The sequence below is a fragment of the Centropristis striata genome, chromosome 16, assembly GCF_030273125.1.
Source record: "Centropristis striata isolate RG_2023a ecotype Rhode Island chromosome 16, C.striata_1.0, whole genome shotgun sequence".
NCBI classification, from domain to species: Eukaryota; Metazoa; Chordata; class Actinopteri; order Perciformes; family Serranidae; genus Centropristis; species Centropristis striata.
In genome coordinates, this window is record NC_081532.1 from 23,000,807 (window position 1) to 23,028,529 (window position 27,723).

General features: G+C 40.1%; 1 protein-coding gene across 1 annotated transcript in view; it reads right to left on the reverse strand.

The window, feature by feature from the left end:
- Nucleotides 1-325: 325 nt before the first annotated feature.
- LOC131988249 (pleckstrin homology domain-containing family G member 3) overlaps nt 326-27,723 on the reverse strand; it is a 47,665-nt gene continuing 20,267 nt past the window's right edge. The window contains exons 3-19 of the mRNA XM_059353348.1: nt 20,936-21,474; nt 17,933-18,033; nt 12,845-12,914; nt 12,711-12,757; nt 12,474-12,624; nt 11,615-11,746; nt 11,177-11,359; nt 10,970-11,062; nt 10,495-10,581; nt 10,374-10,404; nt 10,048-10,149; nt 8,452-8,484; nt 7,652-7,662; nt 6,957-7,313; nt 4,395-4,511; nt 1,792-3,211; nt 326-1,696 (exon numbers count right to left, since the gene is read on the reverse strand). Of these exons, the coding sequence (XP_059209331.1) occupies nt 1,026-1,696; nt 1,792-3,211; nt 4,395-4,511; nt 6,957-7,313; nt 7,652-7,662; nt 8,452-8,484; nt 10,048-10,149; nt 10,374-10,404; nt 10,495-10,581; nt 10,970-11,062; nt 11,177-11,359; nt 11,615-11,746; nt 12,474-12,624; nt 12,711-12,757; nt 12,845-12,914; nt 17,933-18,033; nt 20,936-21,474 (4,145 nt within the window). The 3' untranslated portion in view covers nt 326-1,025. The remainder of the gene's footprint in view (nt 1,697-1,791; nt 3,212-4,394; nt 4,512-6,956; nt 7,314-7,651; nt 7,663-8,451; nt 8,485-10,047; nt 10,150-10,373; nt 10,405-10,494; nt 10,582-10,969; nt 11,063-11,176; nt 11,360-11,614; nt 11,747-12,473; nt 12,625-12,710; nt 12,758-12,844; nt 12,915-17,932; nt 18,034-20,935; nt 21,475-27,723) is intronic.

Genomic DNA, 27,723 nt, shown 5'->3' on the forward strand with positions numbered 1-27,723 from the left:
CCTGCAGTTTTATTGAATTAGCAAAATTATTGCTAGAAGTGTGAGCAACTAAAAATGTATTTTGTGCAGAATGACACAGTTATAATGACGTTGCAGAGATTCTGAGGGTGAAGATAGATTGCTGAGATGGATTTCCGGGTCACAAGCTGGAGGAGCGATGAGGCACAAAGTAAAGAAATGGGGACAGGCCAAAGACTGAGACATTATAACATATAATAGAAATATAACCATTGGATTATGCAAGTTGTAGATATAACTATTGTGATGGACATCCTGTGTTTGTAATGCATGACACTATAAAGAGTGGACTTTCATGGACACTTATCCATTTCTGTTTTTATTGAAAATATGGGAAACAATATATTTTCTGAAATGCAAAAGTAAAAAGGAGTTGCTACGGCAGGTCAGTATTTACATGAGGCCAATCTCCCAAATATACAGTTTCATAAATAACATTAAAGAAAATATACAACTTACTGTGAAAAATAAAGCTCCAGTGATACAGTATGTAAGTTTTAAAAGCAGCTACAGTGAACGTGGAAGCAAAATACTGCTGTGACCACACGCAATAAAGTCAATAAATGTTTAGGAAAGCCTCTTTGGTGTGCAGTCGGTCAGACACTTTAGCTCCTTTTTTGTTTCCCCTGAAACTCCAGCTGGCAGTTTACATGGTTACATGATACCAGTGCTCTAGTGGTTATAGCAAGAATCACCAACAGTGGGATAAAATAATAAAGTAGAAACTAATCTTCGATTAATACGGGGAATATATACACATTTTTACAAAAACTTGTATTGTACCGAAAAGTATCCAATGTACAAATATTGCAATATACCTTTTTAAAGACAACATGTTTTCCCCTCTTGGCCTCCACCACTGACCAATAATATCCCTTTATGTTTCAGTGGTGCCGACATCATCACCGTGTCCCCGATACTGAAAACAACATTCTTTTGTGGGGAAAAAGAGGAAAAGAAGCATCAGGTTACTGGAAGATAATGTTTCCCTGAAAATTAAAAAATGTTCACGAGCTTGTGGTTAGGCTCTGGAACTTCTCCCGTAAGCTTCTCACAAGATTACTTTCTGTCAATTTCCCTGAACTCAGGGCAGTAGACTTTGCGGCGCAGTCTCTACCCTCCTGGAGGACGTTGTCCCCATCTTTGCCTGTGTCTCTTGTGATCAGAGACACCTGACTGGCTGTGCAGAGGGTCCTCATGGGTTCCTGAAGGTTCTGTACTTCATGGAGGGGCAGAGGTCCGAGCATGTGGTCCAAGGAGCTCCACCTGCACAGCAGGGGCTGAGGCTGGGCCCAGTCCTCCACCACAGGACACCTATCTCTGTGTCCTGCCTCAGACTGAATCCTCTGGGAGTCCGTCAGAGCTTTGTGAAGGTCAGAGGAGCTGCTATACTTGAGCGAGCAGCTATAAAACCGGTCTATCGAGCTCTCCAGCACCCCGTTTGGGACCGTGCAACTACGGGTAACTTTTGAGCGGGAGGGGCCCGTGTACTTGGTGCGCAGCTCCTGCACATGAGGCCAGTGGAAGGCCTCCGTTTCTGATGGTGGGCTTTGTGGACAGGTGATTGTACTTTGGGAGCTGGCTCCTGAGCTCAGGGTCTGGACCGGGCTGGGTGAACGCTCTTCATGGATGACTGCCTGATCGTTAGTGTTCAAGGGCAATTTCAGGTTGAGTTTACCTGCACAAAAACAGACAAAAAATGCTTTTCAGTTTCCTGAGCTAAAGCAGTAGGTAGGTAGGTTACTGCAATAGAATCATTTGCATACTATTTACCCTTTTTCCTCAGTTGCATCTGTTCTTCATGGACTGCAGGCATACTCTTGAAGCCCTGCTGATTTGCTTTTTCTCGGTTCCTCTGCCAGACCATCGGTCGGTTATTTTTGATGCGCTGACTGTACTGACGTGCCAGCTGGAACACCTTGTTTTTCATCTTCCCCATGTCTTGCAGGATCTGGTCCTCGTCCATACTGGTTCGGAAGTTAATGATCTTGGGTAGCTGGCCTTGGTTGTTGTGGCTCTTGTCCTGAGACGTAGAGTCCTGACAGGATCCCCCTTCCACTGCTGGAGTGCTGGTGGTGGGAGATGAGAAGGAGGAGCCCTCTGAGGCCTTGCTTATTTCAGACTCTTCTACAATAGGAGGTGGTTGCTTACGGGTTCTAACATCTGAAGGATCTGAGCTGGTACCCTGCGTTGCGTCTAATCTCAAATCATTAAGTTCCTCCTCTGCAACCTGCTGGACTTTCTGGCTCTCCTCTATTTCCATGTCCTGCCAAACCTGGAGCATGTCTGACGAGGGGATGAACTCTTCTTCTGTGATAGGGGCATCTGTGGCGCTCTGAGATCGAGCCTTGGCTTCCACCAATTCAGCCTTTTGATGAGTGTCAGTGTTCCGACTCCTTTCCAAGCCAGGAAGGTCAAACACGGCCCAGGAGGTGGGGCGGTTCCGAGAGAGGCCTTTCCTATGGACTGGGACAGCCTCCTCCTGGGGAGCACTGTTGAGCTGTCGGCTCAGGTGCCGGACCAGACCGGCTGGGATGTAGGAGAGACTCTCCCTGCGCTTGATGCTAAAGTTAGCATCTTGGTGCTCGGCATGCTCGTAGTACCTTCTGATCTTGCGGATGAGGAGACGATCTTGTTTAGAGAGAGTGGACCTGAGTTCGCTTTCAGCGAGGCCGTTCAGTTCAGGATCGTGTGCAGGCGTCGACAGATTGGCCTCTTGTGAGGAGCTTGCCAACATTTGGGTCTGCTGCTCCAGGTCCATGCAAGCTGAAGGACTTTTAAAGACGTCATTATCTATTGAGGGTGATGGACAGGCAAGGGAGCCCAAGTCCTCTGAAACCAGACTGCTCCGCCTGGACAGGCTGCTGATGAAGCGCTCAGCTATCACACTCGCCTGGTCCAACACAGATGAAGGTAGGATGCTCTTACTGCCTGAAAGCACCTCCTCTTCCTCCTCTGAGAGCTCCCCGTTCGTCAGCACACTCGTCTCCTCCACATGGAGAACAGAGGTGTCACTCTCCCCTTCTTCCTCCCCTCCGGTTTCTCTCGAGGTATCCTGAGGTTCTGGTGACTCGGCTTCTCGTTGCAGAGGAGAGACCGGAGACTCAGGGAGATGGGGGTAGCACGTCTCCAGCTGATTGCTCTTGTCCGCTTCAGGGACGCAGTCTAGACAGCACAGCTCCTCCACTTCCACCTGAAACATGATAGGAGTGTTTGTAAAGTGGACATGATGTGTAAAAGTGACATTATGACAGCAAGCACTCTCTGTTAGCCATTAACGTGATGGACTGAGGCAGTTTAATCTAAAGCATGCACAATTTATAATGCACTTGAGCTTTATTACAGTGACCTATTTCTATGTATAACATGGAACTCTGGTGACAAGTGTAACTGCAGAGACTCCTTAGCAGTGAGTTAAACGATAACATTGCAATGTGGCCCCATCGTTTGCCATTAATCTAAATTTGTTTCCAGGTGGTGGCTTTTATTATTATTATTATTATTATTATTATTATTAGGGCCACGGGGCAATCACACCGAGCACTGGTCCCTACAGCAATAACTGTAGGGACCAGTGCTCAATGAGGCTGTTGGTGCGTGTTGGTGGCACATCTGTGCGTCCTACGCCCAAACTATAACTCTGACAGCTTTACCAGAGGATTGTGAGTGAGAAGACAAATTTTCCTACGTTTCTATGTATAAATTATTTCTGTAGGGTGGAATTTGCGGCCTGGAGCGCAGTTTTCAAATGTATTTTTTGACAATTTTATCTCTCCCTCCACACTCGATGACATCACACACTCTGACACGAACATTCCATGCAATACACACCCATTATAATCTCAGAATTTCTCCAAAAATGATCATGGTCATTGAACAGGGATTGATAAAAAACTATATGACCTATCGAAACGTGGATTACTACACCAATACACAAGACTTGTGTCTACTGTTTAAAGTTTAAATGGAGTCTCTAGGTGAAATTATGCCGGAGAAGTAGACGTTTGAAAATCTCCAACTATTGTTCTTTTTCGCTCATTTTTTCGGCCGTCCCATTCACTTCAATGCAAAATTTTGGGCAGATCCCGATCAAACCGCGCGTTTAGGCCTTGGAGAAATGCTGCGCTCATGGCAGAGGGCACTTATTAGGTAGGAAATGTCTAATTCAGGATTGCTCTCATTCGCAGACAGACTATATAACAGAAGAAAATAGACTGAACGTGTCTTTCAAAATGTACAATGGTTAGAAAATGGGCATAGCAACAAACTGAGTAGTACTAAAGGCATAAGGATAGACAGGCATTCTTTAACAAATGTCACATGTGGCCTCAGAGACTGGGTGGGTGTATAAATCTATACACAGCTTTAGTTTGTACCTGAGAGGTGACAGTTTCTTTCATAGCCACATCCCCATGTTTCTCCTCCTGCCTGCCAGTCTCTACCTCCTCTCTTGGTGCAGCTTTCAGTTCAGCAGTATCTCTGATCTGTTCATCCTGAAAGAGCAAGAGTTTTTATTATACATCATCGTAGAGATCACACTGCGAGGCAGCATGAAGCAGAATAATCTGTCATAGAGGATAAACACTTCCTAGAGACTTAATCAGAGGTTAAAGTGGGTTGGAACGATCCAGAGCAGTGTTCTGGTATCTTTGAATAATAAGTTTACCCTCTGAACCCCTTTTTTTTGTTGCTATTTTTACAAAATACACTGTAGTCTTGTACTTCACTGCAATATATAAAATCTGTAAGTCCTGAACCTTCAAGCACAATCATGACTAGAAGTGTGAAAAACTTAAAAATAAAATCATAAAATGGAATTTATGTATAAACACTTTTCTAAGTGCCAAAGTGTCAAATGTTGAAAAAACAACTTATTTGCATTTTACACCTCTCCTGTCCCCTCCTCTCTGCTCTGTGTAAACAGATTTTCAGTGAATATTTTGTCACGTGGATCTAACAGGATCTAGTTATTCCAAACGCTTAATTTTTCAGCAATGTTTTCAATGAGACATGTCGAATAAAGTGATTTTGATAGAAATATCACAATTTGGTGGTCGGTAGCGTAGTGGGTTACGCAGGCGCCCCATGTGTAGAGGCTACAGTCCTCGCTGCAGCTGGCCCCGGTTCGAGTCCCGCATCGGACGGCCCTTTACTGCATGTCATTCCCCTCTCTCTGCCCCCTGTTTCCTGTCTCTCTTCAACTATCCTGTCCATTAAAGGCATGAAAAAGCCCAAAAAAATACATTTAAAAAAAAAAGAAATATCACAATTTTAAGCTTCATTTTGGTTACTTTTTCTAACAGAAACTTTTGTAACTGATGATCCGAAGACTGTTCAGAATCCAACAACAATGCCTGTTTTTACTAATTCTTTATACAACAAACTGTATTTTTGGTGATCTTTTGAAAAAAAAAAAAAAACCCACTAGTTTCAATCCAGCAGGATGGTGGTTCAGAGGGTTAAAAACCAGATTGGTGATGCTGGTTTGCCCTCATTGTTCTCCATGAAGATTGTTTGAATCTCCTAAAATAATTTAGGAGGCAATCAGGCCTTGTGTGCTTTCAATAATTTGGCATGTAGTTAACATGCCAGTCATATCTTCTTTTCAAGTAAATGCTGATGTGAAGAGTTGTACACACACCGGATCCTAAAAGTTCCCCCACCTGCAAAATCCCACTTTAACCCCTTGACCACATGTGTTTTAAGGTCAGCCTTGACAAATCTACAACAATGGTTAACAACAATCACACTTAACAAAGACTTTCTAATTATTAATATTCAGGGGGGAATGTGATTATGAAATGTAATTATCAAAGAGCAAAGCTTTTGCTTTTGCATTTTTTTATAATGATAATTTAATTAGATGGGGACATTAACCTTTGAAGTCAAACAACGGTTAGCAGGGTGCATTAAGCCACTGGTCCTAATGCAAATGCAGGTTTCAACATCAATCATGTCCTACAAAAAATTATGAAACACAGCACACAGGAAGTACATGAATGAGAAAACATACAATCAGAGCAGAACAGTGCGTGCACGGTGGGACGACTCCAACTCAAAACAAGACAAAAAAAGCAAAGACATGCATTGAAGTTTAACCCTCTGAACCCCAACAAGCCGCTTCACTGCGTTTTTTGACGCCTTTTTTTTTTTACATTTTACTCTCTGTGGCCTTGTATTTTGATGCAACAAAAACAATTATAATGACATAAATCATAAAAAAAATCTCTGATCAATTATAGTTTAAGTAAAATAAAATGTAATGTATATATAACACTTTCCTAAGTGCCCACAAGTGTCACAAATATTTGAAAAAAATATGTGGGTCTCCACACATTATACATATTGAACAATTTGAACTATCAGCTCTGTGTGAACAGATTTTTAGTGACTATTTGTCACGTGACCGTCTCATCAGAATCAATCCTGGCTTCATAGAGTGCTGCGGGGCAGAATTTAATGTTTTCAACAGGATCTAGTTATTCCAAACTTAAATAAGTTAACTTAAATGAGACATAGAATTAAGTGATTCTGACAGAAATATCTCAAGTTAAAGCTTTGTTTTGGTTGATTTTCCAAACAGAAACTTTCATAACCTATGATCTGTCTGAAAGTTCAAATTCCGACAAGAACGCCTGTTTCCACAGTTTCTTTCTATGATAAACTGTGTTTTTTTGGCGATCTTTTAAAGAAAACATATGTTTTAATCTGGGATGAAGGGGTTCAGAGGGTAAAGTTTCACCCGTATGTTTCAGACTTCACAGTTGGCAGTTTGGGAGAACTTCAGTCCATGAACTTCAATAGAAGGAATTTAACCTGAGGCATTCAACAGTACAAATGGTAGCAGGTGTTAGTTGGTTGTGTTTATGAAGATAAAGGCATGGGAGAAAGAGTAGCGGGGTGGAAATGGAAAACCCGTGGGTGGCAGAAACCCTCACCGTTGTGAAATGAGTGGAAAGCAAAGCCCTGGCTCTATAGTGCCAGCAGGAGATGGCTGCCAGCACTGAGCTCGCAAAGTCGGCTACCTGGTCGTCTCCCATCACTATATCCTCCTCCTCCTCCTCCTCCTCCTCTTCCTTCTCCAGCTCCTGCCCCCCCTCGCTGGGTGAAGAGTCCACTCTCGGGTCACCATCAGCCAGACTTAGCTTCTCCAGAGAGTCCCTTCTGGGAACCAGATCCTCCACACGTGGCCTCTCAGCCTGGGGCTCGCCTACACTGGGGGTCAGCGTACTGACACTAGAGGCTGGCTGAAGGGAGCACCTCTCCCCCAGCAGTGCACCCTCACTGTCTGCATGCTGTAGCGTGAAGTCATAGATGTGGTTTGTTATTGCAAGGCCAGTGCTAGTGCCATGATGTGATTAGAAATGCTGTAAATGTGATGAAATAATCATAAAGCTGCTTTAACTTTGGGTGAGATATGATTTATGTAATCCAGGGCAAGTCAAAGTGTGTTCTGCAAAGATAAGGTTTGTACTTTCTCATTTCTGGGTTGAGTTCTTTTGCAATTAGAATAGACAAAGCTGGATAAACCATATCTCACCACAGCACACTGACCCAAAAACTGCTTTTACACAACAGAATGAAAAAGCTTATCAAGGTTTCATAAAAGACTGCATTTGAATGCGGCACTTACCTTCAAAACAGCTGCACGGAGAACAAAGATACAGACGGGGAGGGGAGATGAACAAAAGAGAATGTCAATAACAATAATAAAAGCATGCTCAAGTCAAATATTACGTGACAAAATAACCTGAATACCACATGCATCTTGTACAATTATGGTCAGGACATAATGTCTGCAGAGACCGAGCGAGGCAGTAGTTAGATCTGACCCAGACTTAAGGGAGGCCATGTGATTAGATAAATACCAATTAGAAACATCTTTCTCTCAGAGGCTCAAACTGGACATGATGCAATTAGCCAGGATGTGATGAGCCACTCCCTCACCGAGAGGGGAAGGTTGACATGAAAATTGCTTCTTCATTACATTGGGTCGAAAAATTGATCTGGACTGGGAGCAAAAGGAGAACTGAGGACAGTAATACAGAGCTTTTCTCTTTCATATGGCCAATTAGAATTGATGAGAGCAGCGAGATGGGATCTGAAGGCAGAGGATGAATCTGACTATTGAAGAGAGCTTGTGTATGACAAAGCCTCGCACCAATGTGGCATATAATTAACTTCATTATGGGAGAGGCGGAGGGGTGGGGTGGCAGTGCACGTGTATGTGTCTTTTGATCTGTTTTCCAGGTGTGTTTGAGGGAGAACAAAGCAGAAGATGTAAGCAGCTCCTGATCCACAGACACAAAAAAATTCTGGTACTGGAAGGGGTTTTGGGGCTCACTGGACAGCAACCTGAATGTGGATCCAACTGATCTGACAGAACATCCAGTGATTTAAAAAACAACAACAGAAACTAGACATTATACCAACCTCTTGTGTTCCTTATGATTTGTTTTGCAGGCTCTGAAGAGACAAAAAATGTAAAGACAAAAAGTGTAAGTTAAAATAATCATTAGCAATGCAATTCATATTACAAATATTACAATTTATGCATCCATTGAAAAAAGCAGCAAAAGGTCTACATTAAAAAGCTGCCATAAAATATTAATATATATTAATAACAAATAAATTTTATTATGCACTTTCACTGAATTTTTGTGCAGTACAAGAAGAAACAACCACTTGTTATCTTAGAAGGTTACCATTGATACAGAAATACTGAATATTTATATTATTTTCTACTTCCACTGACATTTTTTAACCAGTTTTAATCTGGATCATAACTACTAAATATGATGACTACAACAAGTATTGCACTGACTGCTCTTGCGACCTAAAAGCACTTGTGTCCTAATGGACTCAAACTTAACCCGCACTTAACGGCACTTACTCTGCTATGTTTCTTGACTTCATCCTTGCTTGTGATGTAATAACTCTTATTTGTACGACTCTTTGGATAAAAGCGTCTGCTGTAGAATTGTTGTAGAATATGAATTTGCTTCACAAATTTAAACCCCATAAATAACCAGTTTGTTTTCACACTGCCCGGGTTTTCTTTTCCACAGACTGGGATATGTCTGTGATTAGCATTGCATTAGCAATGACTAACATTGATTTTGATGCATTGCATCCAGTATTACAGAGCTCCTTAATACAGCAGAATTAAGTCTAATGGAAGCCAGGAACATAGAATATATTTACCTCAAAGGGCAAACATGAGAAAATGGCTCAATCTGGAGGAATATTTTTATAGTTCAAATATAAGTCCTGGTATCATTTTTCTGGATAGACAGTTTATCATAGACATTTTGTAGGAGCTGATGTTCAAATAAAATAAAATACAAAAAAAAGGCAAAATGTATTATGCCATATATGCATATGGCATAACCCTCTGAACCCCAACAAACCATTTCAGGGTGTTTTTTGCACTTTTTTTTTTTTACATTTTACTCCCTGTTGCCTTGTATTTCACTTTAAAAATGGAATAAAGTGGAATTTCTTTCTACAACACTTTTCCAAGTGCTCACAAGTGTCATGAATATTGAAAAAAAAAACTGTGTCTCAACATGCTATACAAATTGAAATATTTACATTTTTACAAGCTCTCCTGTTCGCTCTTCTCAGCTCTGTGTAAACAGATTTTCAGAGAATATTTGTCACGTGAATGTTCATCTCAGCAGATGGCGTCGCTGAGGAGCAGAATTTAATGTAATGGATTTAATAGGATCTAGTTATTCCACAAGGTTTATTTTTGGCAATGTTTTAATTGAGACATAGAATAAAGTGATTTTGACTGAAATATCAACATTTTAAGCTTCTTTTTTGGTTTATTTTTCTAACAGAAACTTTCATAACCTGTGATCTGTTCAAGGACTGTCGGAAAGATCAGATTTTGACGATAATGTCTGTTTTTACAGTTTCTTTCTAAAATAAACTGTACAACCTTTTAAATAAACCATACAAGGTTCAGAGGGTTAAGGGTAAATTAATAAGAAAACAATGTATGAGTGTTTTTATTTATTTGACCTGATCTCCTTCTCCCTTTTCGCCCTCCAAGATGGAAGTCATCAGCTTGGCAGGACTCTGCTTTCTTCAGCCTCTCAGGGCTGTAGTGGTACTTTCCTGGATCTGAGCAGCAGAAGCACACGTCATCATACTCAGAGCCGCAATTACAAAAACAATTTTCTCCAAATAGATAGATGGGTTATGGGGCAACGCCTTCCTGGTAAATTCAATAGCATTCCATATATTCCACTGAAAATTAACCATACTCCTTTTTTCTGAGCAGCTGCTATGGAAACAGTTAAATAAAGCCTGAGCATCACAAACATTTCTCTCTGTGCAGCACTTACAGTTAGAATTGTCCAGGATGGCTTCTTTTGCCTTTAGAGGAAAAAACACAGCAGGATTTAAATACGAGGAAATTCATCAGCAGAAGAATAAAACTGCTGCATGACAGACAGTTTTGTTTACCTTCTGGGGGACGATGGTGTTGTGGTTCTCAAGAATGAGCCTCTTAATGTGATGGGCCCAGAGACGCTTCTCTTCCACCGACTTGGCCTGCAACAACAAGCACTTACCATTTATAAAAGAGTCATTGACGTTAATAAAGATACACCAGACACACACATGCACGAAGAATAGACACAGTTTCATGCAATTCACAGACTGTTTGACTGAAAAACTATGTGATTTTTGCCTGAAACTGCTTTTATCGTTATAAAGCAGGCACGCATGTAAAGAGGAGGCTTGTGGCTACACATAGAACCTGCTACAGCTTCTGAAAGAAATAAAACGGCAAAAAAAATCTGATGTTCTGCACTGTATGATTATAAGAAATTAAATTAATACTAAAAGAGTGCAGGTGTTTTGTGATATTTCTGCACAACTGATGCAATAATATATATTCTAAAGGAAATGGTCGACAGTCACTGGCGTTAACATTTACCTGCACTGTGTGGGGCTGCTTGGGATGCTTGAAATGGATGACACTGAAGAGCAGGGGATCCTTGGCGCTGTCAAGTAGCATTAAGGTGGAACACTGCAACCACAAGGAATGTAGTGATACATGTTAATGATGTAAATGTGTCATTTAACAGAAACCATGATCATTCCGTCATGCAAAAACAATGAGAACATTTTTCAAAAACCATACTGAGATGTGGGTCTTGTAGATATAGTGTTCCCCTCTTTTCTTGGTAATGAGGAGCATCTTTTCGAAGAGGAAAAGCGTACGGGTGTTCTTCGCCCGCAAGACATGAAAGGTTCCCTCCAGCACCAGCTCGCTGTAGGTGGTCAGGTCAGGACCCTTCCAGTTGATCAGAAGAGACTGTATCTCCTGCAGATGAAAAGCAAATATACCCCCCAATGTTCCTTCAGCATGAAAGAAAATAAATGCCAGCCATGTGTCAGCTTTAATTTGTAGCCCTTAAATAATAAAGGAAATCATTTAAAAGCTTTAGCCCTCTCTTTAATGCTCAACTAGAAGATTCATGGATTTGCTTTGGACATTATTACCTCCAGAGAGAGCTGCAGTGCATAGCACTGACAAAAATACATGTTTGTTGCCGTACGTGTGGTAATCCCGTCTGACCTGCACTCTGACAGCATGCTCATGTTTCCTCTTCATGTCGTTGATGTACCAGGCCACTCCGGTCATGGTGTCTATGGCCTCCTGGACCACCTCGTAGCCCTCCTCATCTGGGTCAAAATGCTTTGCAATTTCCTTTAGAAAGAGATCAGGGACAGTTGAAATTTCTGACAAGGTCACCTCCACAGGGAATGAGTTAATGAATTGTGGCCAAATTCATTTGTCTGCTTTTGCTTTTAGCCTCTAGGCTCAAAAATGAATAAAATACAAGTGCCCACAAGTGTCATGAATATTGGGGAAATAACTGAGTCTCCAGATGTATACATTGATTTTGATATACTGATGTATTGTCATGTTTCCAGCCTCTCCTGTCCTCTCCTCTCTGCTCTGTTTAAACAGATTTTCAGTGAATATTTCTCATGACCATTAATCTCAGCAGAATCAATCATGGCTTCACAGTGTCACTGAGGAGCAGAATTTAATGTTTTTAACAGGATCTAGTTATTCCACATGCTTTCTTATTGGAGTGTTTTAAATGAGACTTAGAATAAAGTCATTTTGACAGAAATATCACTTTGTTTTGGTTACTCTTTCCAATGTAAACTTTAGTAACCTAGGATCCGTTCGAGGAAAATTGTCGGAAAATTCAGATTTTGATGATAATGCCTGTTTTTACAGTTTCTATCTACAATAAACGTTGTATTTCTGGCAGTCTCAAAGACCTTGAAAAATGACAATCACTCTTGGGTTGAACCATTCACATGCGATGTACAGCGTAATAAGTTATAAAGTGTCACATGATTGAGAACTAGCCATTAATAGTTGATAAATAACAGAACCATAAATCTACAGAAGCCTGTACCTGAAGCAGCAGGTGATACTTCAGGATCCTCTGGACCGGCTTCAGCAGGTAGGAGCCAAGAGGGAGCGAGCGCTTCAGAGCAGCCTGACGCTCCCGGAAGAACTTGGCCAAAGTTTTACTCCTCATGCAGTCTGTGAGTGCTGCCACAGAGCTGGAGGACAGCAGAGAATTATTTTTAAAAATCTGATTCTCAGAGAAACAAAAGTCTAATTAAAAGACACTTTTTCAGCTACTTACTTGGGATAGTTGGTGCAGTACTGAGTGTATATTTCAAAGTATTCACTCTGAGGAGAGACAAACATCAAAAGGGTTTATTTCTGCAGAGAATTGACATTACAGTAAACCAGCATGAACATGACGGTTCCTCTCACCTTATCGACAAAGCATCGAGCGATGGCAACAGGGTCGTTTTCACACATGTCTAAGGACTGCAGCAGCTCACTGAAATGCACAACAGAGAGATAAAGTTTAGTGTTAGTGGATTTTCTAAACTTCTTCTTTTGTCTAGGAGGGAAAACAGAAGCAGAAGAAAACAACACAGGAAGTAAATCCATCCAGATTTGATCTTTGACATGAAAACTCTCCACTAGCGTTTGTTTTTAACTTCACAGAAGTCTACAACAAACAAAATGCAACTGATTGTATGTCAAAGAAAATGGAAAAGGGAGGAAATACTAGTTATAACAGAAGAGGAATGTGATAACTTAAGTTCAGCTTTATGGAGAGTTTCGGTGGAAAAATTATGTTTTTCGTTCACTCCAATTCAGAAAAGTCATCATAGCAAATCTTCTGATTGCTGGAGACAGCTTAGCTCCTCTGAATCACTTTCACATATTCTGGGTTTGTCCATCATTAACTACTCGCTGACAGGCAATTCCAGATGTTTTGCAAAAAGTATTGAAGGTAGATTTAAACTAGAGACCTCATTTCTTGGTAACCTTCCTGCAGGAATTGCTACATTTTATTTAGAATAAATTAAGTGCTGCTGGATTGGCATCATTCATGAGTTTTGATTAAACTCCAACAGGAAAAGTTTTTGAAAAGATAGGAATGTTAGGCCGAGTACATTACACCTGTATGACTGTAGGTGGTAGAAAGAAAATAAGTACATTTACTTAAGTACTGTACTTAAGTACAATTTTCAGATACTTGTACTTTAACTTTATATACTTCTACTCCACCACATTTAAGAGGTTAATATTGTACTTTTTACTGTAGTTTTTTTCAGGACTTTTCAGGTCAAGATTTAACATATCAAAACATGATAAATTCAAAGTGATTACACATGTTTATTGAATGAAACCACATAACATAACAAATGCATCAATAATAATAATACAATTATATTTAGAATACATAAAACAATCTGAGTTGGTCCATTCTGCATAACAAGTACTTTTACTTTTGATACTTTACGTACATTTTGATGCTGATACTTTTGTACCTTTACTTCAGTAAGTTTTGAATGCAGGACTTTTATTTGTAGTGGAGTAATTTCACAGTGTAGTATTAGTACTTTTACTGAAGTAAGGGATCTGAATACTTTTACATGGAGTTGTTACATCTCAAGTTGAATATCTATTTAGGATATTAAGTGCAGCTGATAGAAAAGCCAAGACTAGGAAGTGGCTTAAAACAGAAATAACAACAATAAAAAATATTTAAGATTAAACTGCCTTTGTCGTCAAATTAACATAACATTAAAGCACAGTTCAGTTGCTGACAGTAAAGTGTTATGCATTTCATTTTAATTAAGATTTATATTTATACTAGTATTTTATGTACGCTGATGATCCTCATTTGTTTCTGTATTACATCTGTGAACTTTCTGTTATAAAGTTTTTTTTTACAGAAGGATCAGATAAAGGAGGGTAATAAGCCATATATGAATGTCTACTTTGGTTTTCTGCAGCATGATATCTACAGTAATGTGCAAAAGTCTTAGGCAGGTGTGAAAAAATGCTGTAAAATAAGAATGCTTTCAAAAGTAAAAAAAATTATAGTTTTTGATATTATTTTTTATTATCAATTAACAAAATGCAAAGTGAGTGAACAGAAGACAAATCTAAATCAAATCAATATTTGGTGTGATCACCCTTTGCCTTCAAACCAGCATCAATTCTTCTAAGCATTTTTTTCACACCTGCCAAAGACTTTTGCACAGTACTGTATAACTCAATAAAGAGAGGAAGAAAAAATAAAACTCTCCACTAGATGGCAGCATATACTGTGAAACTTGAACCTTGTTGCACGTTCAGACAGAGCGTGAAAGAACATGCATTTGGTTTGGAATTCTCCATGCTCTCAGCCCATCAAAAACAAGCTTTATTCAGAGCTTGGGAAACCAAAACAGCAGTCATATAATCCTTTACGTGGTGTAACATCACCTCACTGAAATATGCATGACTGAGAGACATGAAGGGGAGTGGAAAAATACAACTGCATTAAAAACATTTTTAAAAAATCCTGAACATCACCATTTATCACGGCACAAAAGCTGCTCAGTTAACATAACGAGATCAAACACAATTCATCACACAGCATTCCATAAGTTAGATCAAAGAGGATGAGGCTTCGCTAAAACACATTCATGGTACAATGGTCTCAATCTCAATGGTGTTAAGATTTGTTTCGGACACATTGTCAACATTTGTTCACCCCGCGTCATTACTTTGTCAATATTTAAGGTTGGAAGAGAAGTTACAATGAAAGTAATATAAAGAGAAAGGGCTGTTTATCAATTAATCAGTTAATGTTCATGTCAAATGTGACTTATCAACACTCCAAGATTACAAAGCGGAGCAAGGAAATTGAATTACAGCAAAGAAAGTACATAGTGTTCAGTACAGTATGTATAGTAAGTGGTTTGTCCTTGTCAGTGTGGGACCTCTGGATCAAGGTGGCCAGCATTGACCGGCATTGGGATTTTTAAATTTTAAATTTTGTATTTTCTCTGCCATGGTTGGCTTTAACCTTCGGAAACCCAACCAAACATATGTTTTCTTTGAAAGATGGCCAAAAACAGAGTTGATAATAGAAAGAAACTGTAAAAACAGGCCTTATCATCTGAGTTTGAATTTTCCGATAGTCCTTGAATGGATCATAGGTTACGAAAATTTCCATTAGAAAAAGTGACTGAAATGAAGCTTCAAATTGTGATATTTCTGTCAAAATCACTTTATTCTATGTTTCATTTAAAACATTGCAAAAGATAAACTGTTTGTAATAACTAGAACCTGTTAAAAACATTGAATTCTGCTCCTCAGTGACACTGTGAAGCCATGATTGATTCTGCTGAGACGAACGGTCATGAGACAAATATTCACTGAAAATCTGTTTACACAGAGCAGAGAGGAGAGGACAGGAGATGTCATAAAAATGCACATAATTCAATATGAATAACATATAGAGACTCCTGGGTACTTAAACAGTGTTGTATATAAAATACAATGTATTACATTTATTTAAAAGTACTTTATCTGTTTTTATGATTTATGTCATTATAACTGTTCTTCTGCACAAAAGAAGAGTTGTTCCTACTTCTAGCCATGATTGTGCTGATTCCATAGAAGGACTTACAGATTTTATATATACATTTTATATATTGCAGTGAAATACAAGGGCACAGTGAGTAAAATGCAAAAAGAGATTTCCTGATTTGACTTGTTGATGTTAAGAGGGTTAATAGACAGCACAGCTGCTATTTTTATTCCCCCAAAGAGACAGCTTAGGGAAAAAAACTAATTTTTTCCCTACCCAAATGTATAGTTTCCATTGGGCAAGTCTGTTGCAATATAAAGTAAACATGTGGCACCTGTTCACAGTCTGACAGGCCTTTCTTCACCTAAACAATGCTGTGATTAAAGACAGTATCACTATCTTCCTCACTAACTTAAAGAAAAGATAGCCTCCCGATGCAATATGACAAGAAGAAAGCCTAATCTCTCAGAAAAGGGAAACATATGGCAGGTTGGATTCAAAATCTGTCAGAATCAGTCCTGTGCAGCTGGTTAGAGTTTCATTAGAAAGTAATAAGAAACAAATCATTCCCATTTGTGGTTCAGAGCTGTACGACAGCCTTGGCATTACCAGGGAGGCTCCTTGCTGTGAGAGGAGAGAGGAATGTTAATGTGTGTTTTGGCAGGCAGTGTGGTCAGCAATGAGTACTCGCTGACATAAATGTAAAGCTCACTGCACCGCCATTTCCCCGGCTTTCTGGTATGTGCAAAAGTGTGTTTTAGTGGAGAGGAAAGTGCTACTTTGTTTCTCATTGCATTCGTTTTGTATCAATGACAGAAATAACAGCAGAGAGTGAAATAAAAACATGAATTCTTAACATTCCTCATTAACTTATACTGCATACATATGACAGTATATGGAAAGAACTCTATAAAGGCAATTGAACACAAATGCAGTAATTGCATCTCTGAATGATTACAGTCTTTGCCAGAATACCATGAATGTGAATATGGTGTCTCTCTAAACATTATACTGTCTTTACCCCAACAAGCAGTTCCAGGGCATTTTTTGTGTTCTTTTTTACATTTTACTGACTATGGCCTTGAATTTCACTAAAAAATATAATAATAATAATAATAATAATAATAATAATCTATAAGTCCTGCAACTCTACAGAATCAGCATGATCTTGGCTAGAAGTGTGAACAACTCAAAAATGTCTTCTGTGCAAAATAAAAGTTCTAACATTGAAAAAAAGATAAACGTAAGATTCATTTTAAAAAATTGAAATAAAATAAAAGTTATACAATACCTTTCCAAGTGGCCACAAGTGTCATGAACATTGGAAAACATTGGGTCTCCAGATGCTATACATTTTGAAATATTTACATTTTTAGAACCTCGACTTGCAACCTCTCCTGTCCTCTTCTCTCTGCTCTGTGTAAACAGATTTGTCACAGCTGAATCAATCATGGATTCACAGTGTCACTGAAGAGCAGAATTTAATGTTTTTAACAGGATCTAGTTATTAGAAACAGTTTATCTTTGGCGATGTTTTAATTGAAACATAGAATAAAGTGATTTTGACAATAAAATCACAATTTTAAGCTGTTTTGGGTACCATTTCTTTTTTTTTTTTTTTATGTATTTTTTATCATGCCTTTAATGGACAGGATAGTTGAAGAGAGACAGGAAACAGGGGGCAGAGAGAGGGGAATGACATGCAGTAAAGGGCCGTCCGATGCGGGACTCGAACCGGGGCCAGCTGCAGCGAGGACTGTAGCCTCTACACATGGGGCGCCTGCGTAACCCACTACGCTACCGACCACCCTTGGGTACCATTTCTAACAGAAACTTTTAGAACCTATCGAGAAGTTCAAATGTTGACAATAATGTCTATTTTCACAGTTTTTTTCTTTGATAAACGGTGTATTATTGGAGATTATTTAAGAAAACATACATTTCAATGCAGTTTGTCTGTATTTGTCTTTGTGACTCACCTGTTGAACTCATAAATGTCCTCTATGTTTCCAAACAGGGCACACACTTGCTCTGGCCTTATGGGAAGGTTACTCATATCGATAATGTGAGCTAAGTAGTCCTGGAAAAAATAGAAGAGATGGAGTTTTGTAGTTATAATACACCATTGTCAAGTTTCATATTGGCATTTCCAAATTCTCACCAGTAGAGGGAGCATGCATTTAGAAAAACATGTTATTTCTCCTTGTGTTCCTGTTATATCCTCTGATGTTTTCATAGGACTGAGCGGTTACTACAGCTGTTGGGCTACATGTGATCTGATGTACATATATAGAGAAGTGCTGCATCATGATTTCATTTCTTTTCTGGAGGATCATTACATTAACTCACATCTAAACTGTTGTGATCTTTAAAGGGTCCTTTTAAGGATTTGTTCCAGTCGCTAGAGGCCGATGTGACTGTCTGTCTGAAAGAGACTCCGTGGTACCCAGACCATAAACATCATCACAGTCTGTCCCCTCCCCAGATCCCCCCAGGACCTCAGGGTTAAGAAGGTAGATAAAAATATCTAAAAAACACAGTTGCCAAATATTCCAACATCTGGATGACTATCCTCCCTCTTCAATTACACACTCATGTGGCAACTCCAAACAAGTGGAGGAGAAAGTTGACGAGAGACAAACATGCACACACGCAGCGACTATATAAAGAGCATGCCAGTAAACAGCTTGTGCACACACCCAGCCTCCCAGACGGTGTTACACACACACACACACACACACACACACACACACACACACACACACACACACACACACACACACACACACACACACACACACACACACACACACACACACACACACACACACACACACACACACACACACACACACACACACACACACACACACACACACACACACACACACACACACACTCTCCAGATTAGGGGTAGAGTCATCACATCGCAGCACTGCAGCTGGTCATGAATGGAGAATTCCGTTCAGTGCAATTCAGTGCAGTGCAAGCAATGCTGACTCGCAGTCCGCAGGGCATCTCATAGTCTCCTATAGAAAACTCAAGCCCAGTGTTAATACCATAAACCATTTAGCTAAAAATAAACAGGGCTGTGTTGTCCTAACATAAGCAAAAACCCTCATGAGGCCTTTCTCTCAAACTCAATGAGGATTTCGAATGTTAGAAATAAGGTCTGTAGTTAACACGAGCTGAAGAGATTTTGTTGTACAACATAGAAAATGTCAGTAAATACCTCCACTTGTGAATTTTGAAGATGTCCTTAAAAAAGGCGGCTGCTAACAAGTGGCTAAGACTACGGAGGGGAACTCTCTCTCTAGTCCGCCTCACAGCCTCTAGTCGTGTTGTTCAGAGCTCCTGCAAACTCTTGTAGATTATAGATTAGGTTAATAAACTATTTTTTATGCTACGGTTTCACTAGCTTGTGAGAGAACATCTGAAGCTAACGGTTGTGACGTTGAAGTCATGCGACCGTGGAGTAGTTCTCTATAGCATAACGTTAAAACATTAACGCTTCAAACATGACGAAGTGTTTGGGATGTTTTTAGACATGTGAGACCAAATGGGTCAAACAGCTGTTCTCAAAACTTTATTTTATGGATGGACAGTTAAGAGCGAGATCTGAGAGCAAGCGATTAGACGAGAGTAGAGGACGAAGCTTCAACAGCTGCTGGAGAGTTCAGCACCAGCATCGAGTGGAAGCTTTGAATTAGTTTGCTGAAGAAACAATGTGAGAGTTTCACACATCTCTGTCAGATTGGAGGCCTGGTGTGAAATTAAAATGAGCTGCATGGGATCCGTTTGATGGAAGCCACACTGTAATCATAAAAGGATATAGAGGACACATCTGTACAAGACTGTTACCACGTAGAAAAACCAAATGCTGCCCTTTCATCCGTGTTATTCCTCCAGTTGGCACACGGATGGAGGTGTTTGTGTTGGCTGCAGGGCCTGTGTGACCGGGGCCGGAGCAGGCTGCTTGATGGGCTGCTGCTCCTGTCATTTGAAATAGTTAGAAGTCCTAGGAAGTGTTTGTCAGGAGCAAGTCGTTACTGAAGCTCCCTCCCCGCAGCAACTGCCAGACGCCAGCACAGTCTGAGACACAGTGAGGAGCGGTGCTGGCTGGTTTCCTGCCAGTCAGTTTCAGAAATGCCTCACATGTTAAAGACATTACCACAAGTGTAGTATAGTTTGTTTGACAGCAGAGCACAGACTGGGGAAAGATTGAGGGCTAAAGAGGTCTCTTGGTCTGGAAGTTGTTTCCAGACTACAAAAGGTGGAAGATGTGATAAGATGTAAGTGGTCTGTTGAGCGCTGAAATCATCCCGGGCCCATTTTTCATGCTTTGAGGTGAATTATCTTTGGCTACGATCATTAAAACACCCATGATTTCTGTCATGAAAGACCTGCGCTGCGTCCCAGTTTTCACTCAGTGTTTGAACTCCAGATATGAGCAGAGTCCACAATAGCAGGCTGTAAACTTTCACTGCACTGTAAATATACAGAATAGCTTATATGCAACACTATGACCAGATCATACACTGCTCCACATCTCTAGGAACTAGAGATCTATAAACAAAGAACACAATTGCCAGATGTCAGGCAAGCATCTTGTAGTCAAGTGAGAGGTTTGTTTAGACAGAAGAAAATCAGAATGAATCCTGGTTAATGAAAAGAAAAGAAAAATCCAGTGGATGTTTTAGTCGTTGCTGGAACACAGCGGGCATTATTTGTTCTCAACTGTCACCGAGTCCAATTCCCCTTATTTTTTGCTTCAGTAAATCAGCTCCAATGAGCACTGCAGACATGAAGTCATAGCTGCATATTACTCCAAGTCAAACATATGCTTTAAATACACAGAAAAGTGATGATTTACTCTCTATAATATCAAATGGTTGGCTCACAGTGAATACTTGGCTGCAAGTAAAGAAAAAATAAATAAATAACGGAAAATTTAATTTCAGCCCATTCAGCATAATTCTCACCTCCACGATGCTGCGCAGGTCCTTGACATACATGCGCTCCGTCTCGATGATCTCCATCACAACGCGGTCCACATAGGTCAGCTTCGGGTTGGGCCCCATGGCGTGCGTGACGACAGGTGAGGCGGGGTTTGGAAGTATTTCACTGCTTGATTTCCTGTTGGAGGTTGCGTTATTGTTCCACTGGTTCCTCATCACCCTGGACTCCAGCCGCTCCTGCCAGCGGCCCCTGGAACATGTGAGGGAGGGACTCCGGTCCCCTGCCTGCTGTCTGCTACTTTCTGCTGGGCTCAGCTCCAAGTCTATGTCCTCCTCGCTCTGTATGGGTGGAGTGGTGGAGGAAGGAAGGGCTACGGTGCTTCCGAACAGGCTGCGGCTGTCCCGGGATGATCCGGAGGACAGGGTGGACACCAGGCTCACCGGACGGTCACCCTCTCCTTCCAGTGGCTCCACACATAGCCGGTTGTGACAGTCTGGGCCCAAGTCAGCGTTTGCCCGGTCATGTTCGCTGGAGGAGAGGGGCGACGACAGCTGAGGAGATTCTGAAACACAGGCAGAAGGTAGGTGTCAGGATTTCAGTGATGAGGCCTTATAACTAGAGCCTGACGGATGCAGATACCGATTTCACAGGGGGGAGATTCATCAATGACCGATATAGTGGCTGAAATATTAAGTTTTTGAGCTGGAATGAAAATAAATCTTTTTATGTGGATTGTGCACCGAATTTTCAACACTCTGCAAATGCACCCAGAGAGCTACTTTCTCGAACATAAAGATGTATAAAATAATATGTAACATTGTTATACATTATACAAACAATGCATTTCGTTGTCAGACACTTATATAAATGATAACCGTGAAAATAAAGAATAAATCACGGCAAGCAACGTTTGCATTTTGTGTTAAAAAAATTCCGTCACATATCGGACAGCAAATAAACATGTATGATATGCTTTTGATAGGCTTATATCTGCCGATATTAATACTTGTCAGGGTCTATATAAAACTGTCTATTAAAAGGCAGTAATGTCGGCAATCTTGGTATGCCACAGATCTGTTTAACTCCCTTTTTCACCGCTGACTGCTGATTTGTCTGAGAGAATTGTCACTTCTGCAACACGGCACATCCTGCACAAACACAGGCCACTGTCAACAGCAACCACAATCTTTTTTTATTAACTCGACCCAGATTTTAAAAAAATTGCAGCTCGCAAAACTATGCTGTACAATAGATGAAGTGCAGATGTTTCTCTGTGTGGTGGCTGGCCAATAAAAAGCACTCTGCAAGTGTAATTTTGAAGATGACAGCAGTTTCACATCGCATCATGACAGGGATTTGCTGAGAATCCCGCCTACAGTGGAAAACTCATTTAAGAAAAGGATCTGGAACCAATAGTGACGAGCAAGCAAGTCATTGAGCCGAGCCATGCAGTGAGAATCTCACTTTCAAACTACACAACATATTGAGGCCCCATCTAAAGCGTTATAAGGTTCAGTGTTTGATATTTCAAAAACATATTTGCTTTTAGTATTCAAAATACCTACTACATTATGGGTTTGAATTCCAGTTTTATACTGTATTTTCGGAACCTCACCATGCCTGCTCTTTGCAGCAGCAGAATTAATCATTTTTTCAACATTTGCATACCTGGCAGCCGCCCTGTAACCAGACTTCTGTGCAGCTGCACTAAGGGTTTAAGCCTCTGAACACCAACATCCAGCCGGCATTGAAAGGTATGTTATCTTTAAAAAGATCACCAAAAATACACTGTTTATCATTTATTATCTAAAGAACTTTTCAACAGTCTTTTAACAGATGATAGGTCAGGAAAAGTAAACAAAGTTAAGTTTAAATTGTGATGTTTCTGTCAATATCACTTTATTCTACATGTGTCATTTAAAACGTCACCAAAAATAAAGCGTTTGCACTAACCAGATCCTGTTAAAAACATTAAATTCTGCTCCTGAGCGACACTGAAGCCATGATTGATTCTGCTGAGATGAATGGTCACATGACAAATAATCACTGAAAATCTGTTTACACAGAGCTGAGAGGAGAGGACAGGAGAGGAAACATGACAATACCTCAATATGTGTAGCATGTGGAAAAACACAATTGTGCTGATTCCGTAGAGCTGCAGGACTTATAGATTTTATATATTTGTTATATACTGAAGTGAAATACAAGACCACAGAGAGTAAAATGTAAAAAAAAAAAAAAAAAAGTTTTCAAAATGCTTTTCGCATTCACATTGCTCATTTATAATTTAAAAAAAATTAATGCAATGTTAGAAATACTATGAGGGTTTCATTTTTGTATGTTTTTGTTAACATTTAGTAAATGTAACTCTGTTATAAACCAGATGCACTCTCAAAGTGTCTTTAGTGATGACTTTTCTCACCGAATGGATAAATAAAAGCAGCATTAAAACACTTCAGATAAACAGAATTGTAGGGTACACTGAACAGACTTACGATCTACAAATAAAAGCAGCTCAGATCTCTGTGTTTCTGCTCCAAGCCTGAGAAACAGAGGAGTGGTTTACAGTAAAAGTCCTAGCTCAAATCATTACTGACATGGCCTAATTTCAACACTGCATATTGGATGGAAAACCCAGCCATTTCCTCTTGTTCTCCTGACTGCTGAAGATTGAACCTTGGAAAAACAGAGAGCGGGGAAAAGCGATGGGAAAAAAAAAGAAGAAAAAAACGAGTAGGGAACCAGCAGCTTTGTTTATATATCTTTATTGGGCTACGTTTGAATTTAAGAGAAATGGAATTCATATTCAGTTTCACATCCTTCCTGGACAAATGGGGAATTTTCCTCACAAACGTTTCCTAAATATATAGTCATGGCGATGTGAGAATGGGGCACTGAGTGGCCACTGTGAAGAGAGCTCAATTTCCTTAAAATATTTGCAGGGCAAAAGGGCTCACAAACATTCAGCCGTGCTAAAGAAATTAAGCTCTGTCATGTAATTTGACTTCAGGCTCATAAATGGAGATCTATAAGGCACAAGGCATCATTAAGCAAAGCACTGAGTGACATTGCCAAGTGGGGATGGAGAGCAGAATTCAGTAGTGACAGCCCACAGATGTAGTTGTATGTCATAGGCCTGAAATACCCACTCGAGTTGACAAGCTTGTAACCTAAATATGTTCATCATTACATGTGCATCGTTGGTAAAAAAAAAAAAAAGCCCAAAGCTGATAACACAAACCTTATGTCCTGGAAATGTGTAAGAGGCAAACTCTGTTGACTTATCTCCCATATACAGTTTTATAGAGAACCTTTAACAGCCCTCCCTGGAACAAATTATATTAAACAAGAGACATATTTCAAAATAAGAGCATGAGAAGTGCCCAAAGTTAGTGATTTATGAAGTCTTGCAAAAAAAGTGTGACATAAACCTGCATGATGTGCTTCACATGAGGAATCAAACAGCCTTTTCAGTTCATTCAAACACACACACATGCACACGCACACACCTTCTGGCATCATCAAACTTTTCCATGAGTCAGTACTGAGCTCATGAGAGTCCTCCTTTACGCTGCACAACTTGCTCCACAATCCACATCGAGCCGTCCCAGCAGCACAGTTCCCATGCAAAACCTCACAGTGGGAGAAACAGATGAGTTGGCAAGCAGAAGCCGACCACTAGAGAAAACCCTGTTTACGCTCTGTGACAAATCACAGGGTTGATGGTGTAAAGGGAGTGTAGTGGTGAGCTATTACACTCACTACGCCAGCCACTACGAATTAGAACGCAGCCTCTGCTTACTTCACCGCTTCTGTCTTTGCATTTTGCCGTGTGAAACTCTCTTCCTTCTTCCTTCTCTTCCACCCACCAAATATTCCCCTATAATAAAGCTACTGTGATGCATTCAATGCCAAGTCAAAGGGAGGGGAAGGAACAGCACAAATCAACGCCATGTTTGCAAAGTTCACATGTAAATGCTCAGAACCATATTCTCCTATTCATGCCAAAACAGTATGACTGCACTACTAGATCTCCTTGAGCCCACACTTGACTCCAGCACCAGCTCAGCATCAAATACTGGCTCCACAGGCGGCCATTATCTCTGGCCGACACCATACACCACAGGTCTTCAGGGGGGAAACCAGCAGTGGTGGACCACTCACTTGTTGAAACAGGCCATGCAGAGGAATGCAAATTATCTGGTCAACATGCAGGTCGAAGATAAGCCGACTGCCTGTCCCTGTGTGATGTAGTGCAAAGTGTTTCCATTGAGGCTGAAAACTTCTGATTCCTGTAACCCAAGAAGATGCATCTGTCGTAGGGCTGGGCGATATATCGATATAAAAAATATAGAAATATATTTTAAAATGTGATATGGAATTAGACCATATCGCATTTAGCGATATATATTTGAAATTTGCACTGTGATGATTGCTCCAGGCAGCCTGCTGACCCGGAGCTCTCTGCACTGCTCCCCCCACCCCCCTCCTCTTTCATGCTCAGAGAGGGGAGGGGCTGGAACAGACAAAGATTGGCCTATTTTATTTCATAGGCTATTTTTATTTAAGATATTTTTTTATTTAAATGTGCACTTTATGGAGCTTTCATTTAAAAAAAAAAAAAAAGGTACTCCTGTTCACTAAAATAAATGGTTTCAATAAAACTACTTGTGACATGTGACAGAGTCTCTTCAGCATCTGCAAACATTTGTCACTAATCTCTGAAGGATCTGCAGCCGCAGTGTGCCACCCTTTAGCGCTTGGTATTAAATTTGGCCTTTTAAAAACATGTATGCAAGTTTCCACTTAAAGAAAGCACGATGAGGCTGTTTTTCTACATTTCAATTGTTGCTGCGTCTTATAATTCAATGTTATCTTTCTACATATATAGAAAGCTGATACAAAGTAATGCATACTGCATTACTTTGTATCAGCTGTGTTGTGATTTGATGCATTTCTTAGCCGTATAACTCTTGATAAGTTTGCAATGTTAAAGCCAGTGCCCTGATGGTTAACGGTGGGAAAATAAATACATACTTAACAAAAATGTCCTGTCACATTCAAGGTTCATTTCTCTTCAGCAACTGAGACTGATCAAAGATAAGCACAGCTTTCTGACTGCAATTTGCTACCATTAACTTTATTAGTTGGAAAAACAGTTCTTGGAATTCATCCTAAAGTCCAAATGCCAATGATGTTTTGGCAATAATTGCAGGGAAAGGTCTATAAAAAGAAAGCACCGTAGAAGGGGCAGTGAGCAGCGCACACATCTGTTTTCAACAAAACTACCAGTTGGCAAAGGCAGTCAGATATACAACATCTGCACACACACATACACTTCTGTGCACGCTTTTATAATTCACCTGTCCATGTTAAATGAGTGTTAACTGGTCTTTAAAGTGAAAACTGAACTTGAAACTCTTGAAGGGAGAGAAATTTGGGAAAAAAATCACAATGACAGCAACAACAGCTGCTAATACATGTGCAAGTGAAAGAACGGTTGCATCAGCTGAATGCTGGAATCTGCAGTTATCTTCAATAGAAGATCTACAGTATTAAGATTAGTGTCAAGAGCGATGAATAACGATGAATAATTATTTTCATAATAAAAAAAGTATTTTTGCAGAAAATTATGTCACAGTTAAGTTGACCTTTAACCATTTTGGTAGAAAATGTAAGCACTTCACCATTTTATCCTGTTGGAAATTTGTGTGAAATATTGTCATAATGAGCAAATTAATTCTTGAGTTATTGCTAAAAATGTATTAAGTGAGGTCACAGTGACTTTGGCCTTCAACCTCCATAATCTTTGAGTTCAAGTGGATGCTTGTGTCAAATTTGGCTGCCGGCAGTCCCGAGGCATAAAAACATCCACATTTGCTATCGACCAAATTATTATTTTAACTCTCTCTATCCCACCAGTCCAAAGCTTCTTTGAGAGATCGTAGAAGACACAGTCCTTGAACGGATCATAGGTTACAAAAGTTTAGGTTTGAGAAAGTGACCAAAACGAAGCTAAGAAACCCCCCAAAAAGAAGCTTTAAATTGTGATATTTCTGTCAAAATCACTTCATTCTACATGTCTCATTTAAAACATCTGCTCCTCAGCAACATTGTGAAGCCATGATTGATTCTGCTGAGACGAATGGTCACGTGACAAATATTCACTGAAAATCTACACAGAGCAGAGAGGAGAGGACAGGAGAGGTTGTAAAAGTTAAATATGTATAGCATGTGGAGACTGTGCCGATTCCATAGAGCTGCAGGATATATATGATTTATTTATTGCAGTGAAAAATACAAGAACACAGTGAATAAAATTAAAAGAGCCACAAAAAAAACCCAACCTAAAACAGCTTGTTGGGGGTCAGAGGGTTAAACATCAGTATCCACCCAGAATTCACATCAGTGCACTCCTCAGAAAAAGTCAGATTCAGAGCAGGTTTTGTTCACTGAGGAAGAAATCCATTCAAATTGTTCAAACGGGTCAAATACGGTACGCGGAAAGACTGCCTCACAGCTACATATTTGAAAAACATTTTTGGGTATAATTACTAAGTAGTATATTTACAAAGAATCCCAACCACTTCTCATAAATTACAACAGAGAATACATTGTAAAGTTTACAGTCCGAAAAAATGTATTCCCTTTCAGCCAGGCCATAGATTCTCACTAGCCTGGCTAACACCAGACCAAATCTCATTGGAGATTAGGTCTGGACACCTTCAATGCATTTCTCCGTAGAGGAGGTGTGGTTTACGATCCTCCGGAGCTGTTTATTGGACGCTTAGAATGTCTATCAAAGCGTCTG